At 58.3% G+C, this 11,285-nt stretch overlaps 4 protein-coding genes across 4 annotated transcripts; 3 read left to right on the forward strand and 1 right to left on the reverse strand.

Moving 5' to 3' along the window:
• Positions 1-766: 766 nt before the first annotated feature.
• Positions 767-2,137, forward strand: LOC117650437 (larval cuticle protein 65Ag1-like). Its single transcript, XM_034393862.1, has 3 exons — positions 767-848; positions 1,491-1,618; positions 1,749-2,137. Exons 1-3 carry the CDS (start codon positions 837-839, stop codon positions 2,005-2,007), a joined length of 399 nt encoding a protein of 132 aa, XP_034249753.1. The 5' UTR covers positions 767-836; the 3' UTR covers positions 2,008-2,137.
• A 1,529-nt stretch (positions 2,138-3,666) lies between these two features.
• Positions 3,667-4,383, forward strand: LOC117650436 (larval cuticle protein 65Ag1-like). Its single transcript, XM_034393861.1, has 3 exons — positions 3,667-3,695; positions 3,777-3,922; positions 4,041-4,383. The coding sequence occupies exons 1-3, from the start codon at positions 3,684-3,686 to the stop codon at positions 4,303-4,305; spliced, it is 423 nt and encodes a 140-aa protein (XP_034249752.1). The 5' UTR covers positions 3,667-3,683; the 3' UTR covers positions 4,306-4,383.
• A 1,524-nt stretch (positions 4,384-5,907) lies between these two features.
• Positions 5,908-6,583, forward strand: LOC117650604 (larval cuticle protein 65Ag1-like). The gene is made up of 2 exons (XM_034394144.1): positions 5,908-5,991; positions 6,094-6,583. The coding sequence occupies exons 1-2, from the start codon at positions 5,980-5,982 to the stop codon at positions 6,508-6,510; spliced, it is 429 nt and encodes a 142-aa protein (XP_034250035.1). The 5' UTR covers positions 5,908-5,979; the 3' UTR covers positions 6,511-6,583.
• Positions 6,584-9,519: 2,936 nt separating this feature from the next.
• LOC117650584 (larval cuticle protein 65Ag1-like) lies at positions 9,520-10,369 on the reverse strand. Its single transcript, XM_034394114.1, has 3 exons — positions 10,298-10,369; positions 9,995-10,125; positions 9,520-9,812 (listed from the first exon to the last, which is right to left on the reverse strand). Exons 1-3 carry the CDS (start codon positions 10,310-10,312, stop codon positions 9,542-9,544), a joined length of 417 nt encoding a protein of 138 aa, XP_034250005.1. The 5' UTR covers positions 10,313-10,369; the 3' UTR covers positions 9,520-9,541.
• Between the last annotated feature and the right edge of the window lie 916 nt (positions 10,370-11,285).

Raw genomic sequence — 11,285 nt, forward strand, 5'->3', positions numbered from 1 at the left:
ACCGCCACACTGCGGGCGGACGGGTGCGGGGGCTGGGCCACGCGGCAGCTACGTCACGGCGAGGCACAGCGCGGTGAGGTGGGTCAGCACCGGCCAGACCGTGTGAACGGACTACATTTTATCCTGGTCCGGCTGGACTGCCCGCCTGGCGGCCCGCGGCCCACGCGAGGTCACTGCCAAGGCCGCGGACGGGTCACCGCTATTCTAGATACTAGGCCACTTGGGCCGCGCGGTGTCCGCGGAGTCACGGACGGACACGTGGGGGCGGTGCACGTGGCGTGCACGTGGCGTGCACGTGGCGTGCCTCGGCCGGTCCAGCGACACGCGCTCGGCCACGCGGCGCCACGCGGCCACTCGCACGGCCAGGAAACGCAAACAAAACGCCGCCACTTGGACGCCGTCAACACGCGGTTGTCAACAGGCATACACCTCTGATACACCTCGCGCTGGGGTGATGCACTCGATGACGTCATCGTCTCGACCAAGGTCGGGATGCGACAGGAGAGGAGGTAGCGAGCCACCTTTGACCCCAGCCTGTGGCCGCCCCGGCCAGCCCGCCATCCTCACCCCACCCGGACACCCGGCGTGTGACGGAGGGGGCCGCCGTGGCCGCCGCTGTCACTGCCAACCAGCCTTTCTTGTTGACGGTAAAGGATTGGGGTGGAGTGGGGTGGAGTGGGGTGGCGGCCGGTGGTGGGGACAGGTCCTCCGCGCCGACTAAATTCGGCAAGTATAAAAACGGTCGCCGGAGCCCAAATGAGGTACAGTTGTCCACCGCAACCTGAGCTCGCGTCTCGACAGTCTCGCCCCGCTCCGCGAAACTAAACTCAAGCAAAATGAAGACCGCGGTGAGTGTGGCAGTGTGCCCACAGTGTGCCCACAGTGTGCTGATAGTGTGCGACGGATTGTGACAGTGAAGTGATTCCGCGTCCTCCCTTGGATTTACCACCATCGCCAAAGGAATAACGTGACCGCACCCACCAACAAGTGTACCGCCTTGTCCGACGGCATCGAACTGATGGATATAATTTGCCGGCCCTCGCGAGTGGAGGCACCTGGGTGTCTTCGGGTGCTCCGCGATGAGGCCGAGCGCGCGGCGCCGTTCGGCCGTTGGGCCGCCGGTGACGACATTGTGTAACGCCGCGGTGCATCGCCATGGCACCGGCATGGCATCACGGCCAAACAACGAGACGGGCATCAGGGCTGCCGCGGCTGAGTGGAGTGTCAGAGGCAATAAACAGCCGGAACATTGCGCCACTAGTGAGTGAGCCCCGGGGGCCGCGCCGCGCCACGCCGGGGGGCCGTGCCGGGGTGTGGGGGGCGCGGGACCCCACGCGTCCAATTAGGAGGTGCTAATGGGTGGAGTAGGTCGCGGGGCAGGGACCGGGGGGAGGGGGGCGACGACATGCAAACTACAATCTCGAATCCAAGCCATTGAATCGGAACCCAAGATAGAATCCACGCCATAACTGTGTGCTGCTGCTCCACAGGTGCTCATCCTCGCCCTCGCCGCCCTGGCGTACGCCAGACCGCAGCAGCCCCTGCAGGCCACCCCCAAGCCCATCGCCATCCTCAAGCTGGCCAGCGACGTGCAGCCCGACGGTTCCTTCACCTACGAGTGAGTACAGCATGCCCCACCGGCCGCGGGAGGCCGACGTGGCGGCGTGCGTGCACCGGGGAGGCATGGCGAGCCGTACACTGTCGGAACTGGGGCCGCCTGTTTGACGCACTTTTTCCGTCTGTCGCAGGTACGAGACGGAGAACGGCATCAAGGCCGACGCCCGCGGCGCCCTCAACAACGCCGGCACCGAGAACGAGGCCCTCGTGCAGCAGGGCTCCTTCTCCTTCGTGGCCGACGACGGCGTCACCTACAGCGTCACGTGGGTCGCCGACGAGAACGGCTTCCAGCCCCAGGGCGCCCACCTGCCCGTCCCTCCCCCCATCCCCGAGGACATCCTCAAGTCCCTGGAGTACAACGCCGCCCACCCCGAGGAGGAGAAGAACTAAGCAGGACGGACTGTGTCTGTAAATAGATCTAGATTAATGCCTGTGCCATTTGTACCTGACAAGACTTGAACGGCGACATGCCCGCCAACCCCTAAAAACATAATAAAAAGATAAATATTAAATGTTTAAATTGTTTATGTTGCCCCCACTTTGGCACGACAACCGCGCACCAACCCGTTAAAAACAAATACCAACACACAATTGAAAATTTATCTGCTAACGATTTGGAATAGGCCATGTTACCATTCCTACTAACAGTCGACAGATGCCTTTCTGCTCCAACCTAACCTTCCTCGTACAACATCCATGAGTCAAACGAGGTGAGCATATTCTTAACAGTCTGGATAAAATGTCCCGCGCAGTCGATCGCTGTGGCCAAAGTAAAATAATTAAGATAATTTTGCAAAAGAGAAGAGGTGCTGTTAAGGTACGTTGCGCGGTACATACCGTGACCGAACGATATTGTGGATTGGGTTTTCACTACAGTAAAGCATTACTGTACAACATGGTTGCAATCCCCAAAGAAGCGCAACGCGTTGCCACTTTATACCTTGAGTTTAAGAGGAGTACGCATTACGAGAAATTTGAAGGAAATAAATTTAATTAGAGAACAATCATGGCCGTGACCGTAATTCCGAGGACAACTGAACTGATGACTCAGAAAAGGGCTACTTTGGCTCGTACTTTGGCCTCTGCCCCACCTGGAAATGCCAATTTTTGTTTTTGTACGCGTTTAATTAAACGAAACGGGACAGGTCAGTGTAAGCCAAATCATCATAGATTCCGGCAGACTACGTAGTTGGAAGACCGAATAGTCCAGCAAAAGCAATGATTGCACTTCATGCAAACGAAGCTTATCTTATGTGGAGTGAAGCACAGTTGGATCAGTGCCGTTCGCAGTCCCGTTCAGTCCCGTCCAGTTCAAATAAAAAAATCTCCTTTCAATGAACGTTAATGAAAGCCGCGATGCTACTCGTCTTGTGTTACTATTTCCCCGGGCCCTATTTCATTATTATTAGGTTGGTTTCTGGACTCTCGAGTAAAAGCTAGCTAAAACCTTAAAGTCTCTTGTATTGTTAGGTATGTAAGCGTGCGAAACGTCCAAAGGTGCAAAGGTGTAAGGCGTGCAAAGCGTGTTACACCCTCTAAGCCTTACAGTAGAATCCAAATGCGTGGCTGTGCGTCGCGCGTCGCACTGCGTGTCTGCGAGCGCTGGACCGCGGCGTCGATGTCACGCGTGCGCCGCGTGCGCCGCGTGCGGTGCATCCGACGAAGACCAAGCCGTCCGTCCGGTCATACTCGGGCGTGCTACTCGGGCGTGGCCGCGTGGGAGGGGTGGAGTGGATGGTGGGTGGTAGGGGCCGGAGGTGCCCGTCACCTGGCGTCAGGGAGGACTTCAGGTGAGTGGGGACTCCGGGACCCACGCCGGGACCCCTGACCCGTGGACCCAGTGATGGGTCCTCCTTGGCCACGGCGGGGGCAAGGCAGGGCAGTGCGCCATGCAGGCCAGGGCGTGGCGGGGCGGGGCGTGGCGGGGAGAAGAGAGGCGGGGCGAGGCGTCGGGGCCCCGAAATGTGGGTCCTGGAGGGGGCTCCTGTCCGAGGAGGGTGCGGTCGGTATATAAAGCCAGGGGGGCGGCTGGATCGTCGTGCCATATCACCGTCAACCTCACCACAATGAACACTCTGGTAAGGAGCTGGACGAAGCGCGGCGCCTCCTCCAACGCGTTTGTTTCGTCTGTCTAATCGATGCATTGTGCACCGCGCCAGGTCGCCGTCTTCGCCGCCGTGCTGGCTGTGGCCGCACTGGCCAGGGCCGCCCCCGCTCCCCAGGATGCCCTGCAGGCCACCCCCAAGCCCATCGCCATCCTCAAGCTGGCCAGCGACGTGCAGCCCGACGGATCCTTCACCTACGAGTGAGTTCCGCCGAGAGCTCGGCCGATTGGCGCGCGAGGCGTCGCACCCACTGCACCAGTACCGCCAATTTTTTGGTGTGTGTATTTCCAATTTCAAATGAATTCCCGCCTGCCGCAGGTACGAGACGGAGAACGGCATCAAGGCCGACGCCCGCGGCGCCCTCAACAACGCCGGCACCGAGAACGAGGCCCTCGTGCAGCAGGGCTCCTTCTCTTTCGTGGCAGACGACGGCGTCACCTACAGCGTCACGTGGGTCGCCGACGAGAACGGCTTCCAGCCCCAGGGCGCGCACCTGCCCGTCCCTCCCCCCATCCCCGAGGACATCCTCAAGTCCCTGGAGTACAACGCCGCCCACCCCGAGGAGAACGAGGCCAAGAACTGAGAGACTGACTTTTGTGTGTATTTTAGATTCATATGTCCATCTGTAAATAGCCACGGCAAAATGAACTGTGATAAGAAATCCCCGTCTATTTTCCTTCCCCTTTGTTTTAACGCCAGCAAAATCATGGATCTTTGGCGGCTGATTCGCCAACCAAGTAGATATCGGGTCGTTTTAAGAAGCATCAGAAAACAATAATTGACTATATGTCGTTTTACCACACTTTCAAGTCGTAGTCGAATCATGCGGGCCATGTCGGTTGTACAATAAATTCTATTCAATGTTTGTTTTTCATATAAAACAAAATAAAATAAGAGATGAACCTTAGACACCAGAATCGTTGGTAAAAAAAAAGCATAAACAGTATGACAACACGTAAAATAACTCCACGTTCTGGCGACACTAGCCCCGACAACTCAAATAAGAAAACTGTGCCGCCCCGGGCCTCGCCATGCCGTCGGCACGTTCCAAAACGCCTCTTAATTTCATATTTATGTTCTTGATGGCGCCAATAACGCGGGAACCGGTTGCGGCGCGCGCTGCAAACTATGTGGATGTGAAGGTGATTGGCAAGGGGGAGGTGCGGGGCAGAGCGGAGCAGGGCTGGAAGTGCTGTGACAACGCAAGGAAGAGAAGAACATGGCGGGGTGCGAGGAAGCGTAGTCCGGTCCCAAGAAGCTCACTCTCACTCGCATGTTTTCACTGTAACAATCGGAACATCCCGGAACACCTGCATGATTCTGCTGACATGACGACGAAATTTTTTCGGGTGAATCATTTAGTTGGTGCGTTCTGCATAATGTTGTGGTGCGGCCCACGGCGCGCCCCGCACTCTCCGCGGTACGCTCCTCTCACTGTGGCCATCGTCTCTTCTTGTTCTTCTTGGTATGTACGTGCCCACGAGGAGCTTCCTGGCGTGCGAGCACTCAATGGCATGGTGGAGCTGAATCCGGGATGGGCGATTTTCCTGAATCCCAACATCGAGCCAACATACAGTTGAATTTAAGACGATTCAAGATTATTTGCTCGACTCCGCTCTCTTATTCTCTCACTGAGCAACACTGGCTGTGCTTTCTTTCTCTGGCTGCTGGGGTCTATTCCGGCCACAGTGGTGGTCGGAGCGAGGGTCTGACGGCCTGAGGGCCAGGCGCGGGCCGACCGCAACCACAAGGCAGCCAAGTGCGTCACGGAGGCCCCGACATTGGCGTCGCCCGCTTCAGGATCCCTCCGCCTCTAGTCTAGTCTCTCCCTTTTGGAAGGTGTAAAGCCCTCTCGTTTTCCAAAAAGGAAGGAGGAGAAGAAGTCGTTTTATTGAGCCGTGTTCCTGGGAATGTCACCAGGACTGTGCTGTACATCACATAGATTTGCGGATCGTGGCTGGCTCGTTTGCGGCGGCCTTCCGGGTCCGGGACAGTTCGGGACAGTCCCGCCCCTCCCCGCCGCCGCGCCCACCCACGTTGCCGTGTCGTCGGGACGGGTAACGGGTAGTTGCCGCCCAGCTTTGGCAAAGTTCGCACAGGCGGGGTCAAAAGGTCGCAAGGTCGGACTGTTTTGGCGCGGCGCGGTGTGAAGCCAGCCATTTCGGGGGTGGCGAGTCCGGTCGTGGTGGGAGACTGGGTCTCAGTATAAAACGATTCCCGGGCCGACCGGCCATCACAGTTTACCTCAACAGCAGCCATGAAGTGTGTGGTGAGTAGACATCTGGCACCTCGATCTCAGCCTCATCCGCCGGGCCTGGGTCTTCTCGGCCCACGTGCTTTCTGGCCGTTCAACAAGTGGCGGTTGTTGCAGGTGCTCTCCGTCTTCGCCCTGGTGGCGCTCACGTCCGCGCAGCAGCAGCGGCTGCAGGAGCCCATCGCCATCGTGCGCCTCAACTCGGACGTTCAGCCCGACGGCGGCTTCGTCTACGAGTACGAGACGGCGCATGGCATCAAGGCCGAGGCCCGCGGCGTGCCGTCCGAGGCCGGCCCCGAGGGCCCCGCCGTGGCCATGCAGGGCAGCTACTCCTTCGTCGGCGACGACGGCCAGACCTACGCCGTGACCTACGTGGCCGACCAGAACGGCTACCAGCCCCAGGGCGCGCATCTGCCCACGCCGCCACCCATCCCCGAGGCCATCCTGCGCTCCCTCGAGTTCAACGCCAAGTACTACAAGGGCGAGGACGACGAGTCCCTCAGGGCCGCCAAGCCCGCCTTCGGCCGCAACTAAGGCTCTAGTGTCTCTCAAACATTGAAAAAAAATTGTACCTGATTTAGGAATAAACAATACTGCGCAATGGATAGTGGGGCTGATTGAATGGCCGCACCACATGACACCCTTATCTTAGTCACGCGCACTGTCACCGTGCGGGTCGCCCAAGCGTAGACACGCCACGCTGCTTTGCGAAACGATAATGCAAGCGGCGAAATGGTTTCCAGTCGCACATAGCTCATTAGCCCTCTGACCCGCGATGGTGGAGCGGGCACGGCACGGTGCGGCACGGCACGCCTCGCCACGCCACGGCGGACCGGTCGCGTCGTCATTGTAACCGATCGGGTGAGACTGGCCCGGTACGGCACCGCGTCCCGCACCACCGTGAGTCCGCTGCAGCGCTGCATATCGACTCCAGTGGAGTACTGTGTACATCGTTTGTGTACGACCTCTTTTTGTGCGACCTGTCGAAATTCGTCCGACCTCCTTCCCGCTGTTATATTTTTCTACGACCTCTTTTTGTCCAACCTTACCACCGCCTCAGCCCCCAGCCCCCTCAACATTCGACAAAACAACACATGGTACCCACGACGGAGTCATATAAAATTTAGTTTTAAATAATATAAAATAAAAATTTGAACCCTACGACCCTCTCCCCCCCGCAATGGGGGTTCGAGCCGCCTGCTTAACTTCGGTGTTCGGATGGGAACCGGTGTATCCAGGCTTTAAACTGCTACCGCATAGTTCAGCTTCTGTAGGACCGCTATTGCCTTCTTACACATGAAGGACCGCCTTATGAGGGCAGCCGGCGATCGTAGGGTGACAGAGATAGAGAGACAGAGAGAGACAGACAGAGAGGAGGTTTGGTGGGAGCTTCTTGTTTTCGTAGGGTTGGTTGTGTACCCCATGGTACCCCCACTGTCCGGCGCTCCCGTACCGAACATACAGCGTTTTAGGCCAGCTTCAAAGGACTTATCATCGCCTCCCCGACGAGTCAAGGAGGCACCACCCGCAACCACACACCGGATGGTCTGGATTGATGGATCAAATACGCCATCGCTCCAGTGCCGAGGCCAACCCGCCGAAGCGGATTGCTTTTTAGACACCCACAGCGGAGTGGCCAGGTGAATGTGACTCTGACCACTACGCTATCACGCTTGTACGTCTCGCCGAGTGTTGGACGACGGGTTTGAGTTGCAGTGGGAGGAAGGCAGTCGAAAAATGTAATGAAATGATGGGATTCGATCCCCGTACCCCGCCATCGGGATCACACGACTTTACGCTCTCGGCCACCACGGCCCATGATATGTGCAGCGGCGTGAGGTGGGTTCTTGACGCAACAGAACTCGACCGACCCGGTCAAAATTTCGCAAGAATTTGGGGGAGTCGAACCGCCGACCCTAGCACTGGGAACCGACGCCTCTACTCCCTGGACCACCACGTCCCACGTTCAGTGTGGGCTCTCGTTCACGGGTTTGAACCGCACTGGGTGAGGCAGTAAAATTAAATGGAAATATTTGTAAGGAGTCGAACCTCCGGCATGTGGGCCTGTTGCACATGGCCTCAAACCACCACCCATAGGATAGCAAGTCGAAAAAATACTTTGGTGACGCTGGTATTCGAACGCCGGCCTGCGGTAACTCGGTCCCACATCTCTCTAACCTCTTCTCGGCTATCATAGCCGGTGTGGAACGCGATGGAACGTTTGCTCCTATAACCGGTGTAGCCGAGAGGTTAGAGATGTGGGACCGAGTTACCGCAGGCCGGCGTTCGAATACCAGCGTCACCAAAGTATTTTTTCGACTTGCTATCCTATGGGTGGTGGTTTGAGGCCATGTGCAACAGGCCCACATGCCGGAGGTTCGACTCCTTACAAATATTTCCATTTAATTTTACTGCCTCACCCAGTGCGGTTCAAACCCGTGAACGAGAGCCCACACTGAACGTGGGACGTGGTGGTCCAGGGAGTAGAGGCGTCGGTTCCCAGTGCTAGGGTCGGCGGTTCGACTCCCCCAAATTCTTGCGAAATTTTGACCGGGTCGGTCGAGTTCTGTTGCGTCAAGAACCCACCTCACGCCGCTGCACATATCATGGGCCGTGGTGGCCGAGAGCGTAAAGTCGTGTGATCCCGATGGCGGGGTACGGGGATCGAATCCCATCATTTCATTACATTTTTCGACTGCCTTCCTCCCACTGCAACTCAAACCCGTCGTCCAACACTCGGCGAGACGTACAAGCGTGATAGCGTAGTGGTCAGAGTCACATTCACCTGGCCACTCCGCTGTGGGTGTCTAAAAAGCAATCCGCTTCGGCGGGTTGGCCTCGGCACTGGAGCGATGGCGTATTTGATCCATCAATCCAGACCATCCGGTGTGTGGTTGCGGGTGGTGCCTCCTTGACTCGTCGGGGAGGCGATGATAAGTCCTTTGAAGCTGGCCTAAAACGCTGTATGTTCGGTACGGGAGCGCCGGACAGTGGGGGTACCATGGGGTACACAACCAACCCTACGAAAACAAGAAGCTCCCACCAAACCTCCTCTCTGTCTGTCTCTCTCTGTCTCTCTATCTCTGTCACCCTACGATCGCCGGCTGCCCTCATAAGGCGGTCCTTCATGTGTAAGAAGGCAATAGCGGTCCTACAGAAGCTGAACTATGCGGTAGCAGTTTAAAGCCTGGATACACCGGTTCCCATCCGAACACCGAAGTTAAGCAGGCGGCTCGAACCCCCATTGCGGGGGGGAGAGGGTCGTAGGGTTCAAATTTTTATTTTATATTATTTAAAACTAAATTTTTAAGGGAGTGGCGTGTATGATGTCTTTGTTACAGAGTGTGATTTTCCGCCTTAGTTTGGGAGCAGTATTGCCGCAAATTTGGTCAAAACGGTATCATATGCGTAGAAATCGTGGCTTGAATTAAGGAACGTAGACTTTTCGTCTGTTTTAAAAAATTTCCACCGTCGCGTGAAAGAAAAGGTGAGCCGCTTTACATTTTATCATCTTAAAAAACTTTATTATTTACATTTGTGCGTTATGACTAGACAAAGTTGCTGCTCATCTCCTCTCGCTCTTCTCCTCCTCCTCGGGGTGGGCGGCGTTGTACTCCAGGGACTTGAGGATGTCCTCGGGGATGGGCGGCGGCGTGGGCAGGTGGGCGCCCTGGGGCTGGAAGCCGTTCTCGTCGGCGACCCACGTGACGCTGTAGGTGACGCCGTCGTCGGCCACGAAGGAGAAGGACCCCTGCTGCACGAGGGCCTCGTTCTCGGTGCCGGCGTTGTTGAGGGCGCCGCGGGCGTCGGCCTTGATGCCGTTGGCCGTCTCGTACCTGCGACAGACGGCAACAAGCGGGGTTGCTGAGTGGAGGAAAGCACTGCGAAGCGCTGCGCAGCTCGAGGGTCGTGTCAAAGTCCACCAGAAAGATCCTTGGGCCGCGCCCCTGTCGGCCCCTGTAGGCAACCTGCCCAGTGCTGGCAAGGCATCTTAGTAGTTTCCAAACGGTTCACTCACTCGTACGAGAAGGTGCCGTCCGGCTGCACGTCGCTGAGCAGCTTCACGATGGCTATGGGTTCCGGCGTGGAGGACGGCTGCTGCTGCGCCGACGACACGGACGCCAGGGCGGCGACGCCGAGGAGGGCGATCTGCCAACAACAACACGGGCGTGTACTGTTTGGCGGAGCGCAGAGTAGCAAGAAGTGGTAACGGCGTTAATCCAAGGGAGGGCACGGTTCGGACACAGCGTCCTCTGAAGCACTTTGATCACTGGTTTCACTGATTTCACTTGCACTGTCACGGCACTACAACTGCACTCACCACAACGCTGTGCATGTTTGAGCTGAGTGGCTGCTTGGGATGCTAATGATACACTGATGCAGATAGGACCCTCTCCACCCTCTTTATACTACATCCCCACTGCCTCGCCACAATGCGGCTTGGCGGGGCTGGCGGGGCGGGGCGGGCGGGGCGGCGGGGATGCCGCCGTGGCATCATGCGTATGAGTTCATCAACGCGTCCTGCGCCACACCTAGACTACCTAGAGCCTAGAGACACCCGGCCCATTAATGCCGCCCCTCCCCCGCGGGCCTAAGGTCTGCATCCCCCTCCCTTACCCCATGCCGGCGACGGCCACAACGTCCACCCCGCCGCGTCCCGACCCGGGGAGATAGCGCGTGGCGCTTCCGTGCGGCGATGTCCACTGAGTCCACTCCACTTCCGTTTCCGGGCACAGCCGTCCGCCGCTCCGAGCGCGAGCCGCCGAGCAGCGCCGCCTTGGCCTAGACCTGCGAGTTGCGGGACTGGCGCGGCTCGGCTGGCTTCGACTGTCGGACACATCGAAACCCTTCCAGTCTTTGGCCGCCGTCGGCCGTGAGTAAGCTGATGGCTCGGCAGGCTGCGGACGAGGTGGTCGCCGAACCGCGGCACCGCGGCGGAGAGGGACCGGCCGAGGACGCCGACCGGATTGCACCTCTGCAGCCCGACGGCGTGTTTGCAGCGTGTATGCAGCGTGTTTGGTGTGCAGCGCGTGCCATGGTTTATGGCTGGCCTGGCCGGCCGCCTGACGCCAATTAACCGATCAGGACCGCCAAAGCCGAGGGCCGAGGGCGGTCCGTGCAAACCAGGCAAACCGCAGACAGCGGCGACACCCTCAAATTGTCTGGCTTCGTAATGGTGTGGCGGTGGTGGCGCGGCTGCGCGGCTAATGGCCGAGTCCGCTGCGACGTTCGGCACCGCCGGAACGAGCCAGCCGCTGCAAGGCCTGCAAGGTCGAGGCGCTGGCCGAACAGCAGCCAACCTAACCCAT

This window comes from Thrips palmi, unplaced genomic scaffold (assembly GCF_012932325.1).
Source record: "Thrips palmi isolate BJ-2018 unplaced genomic scaffold, TpBJ-2018v1 HiC_scaffold_5, whole genome shotgun sequence".
Taxonomy (NCBI): Eukaryota; Metazoa; Arthropoda; class Insecta; order Thysanoptera; family Thripidae; genus Thrips; species Thrips palmi.

Excerpts from the sequence above, each read along its gene's own strand:
- LOC117650436 (XM_034393861.1), top strand. Across the intron at positions 3,923-4,040 it reads GACGGATCCTTCACCTACGA|GTACGAGACGGAGAACGGCA; the intron begins GTGAGTTCCGCC and ends CGCCTGCCGCAG.
- LOC117650437 (XM_034393862.1), top strand. Across the intron at positions 1,619-1,748 it reads GACGGTTCCTTCACCTACGA|GTACGAGACGGAGAACGGCA; the intron begins GTGAGTACAGCA and ends CGTCTGTCGCAG.
- LOC117650584 (XM_034394114.1), bottom strand. Across the intron at positions 9,813-9,994 it reads GACGGCACCTTCTCGTACGA|GTACGAGACGGCCAACGGCA; the intron begins GTGAGTGAACCG and ends CGTCTGTCGCAG.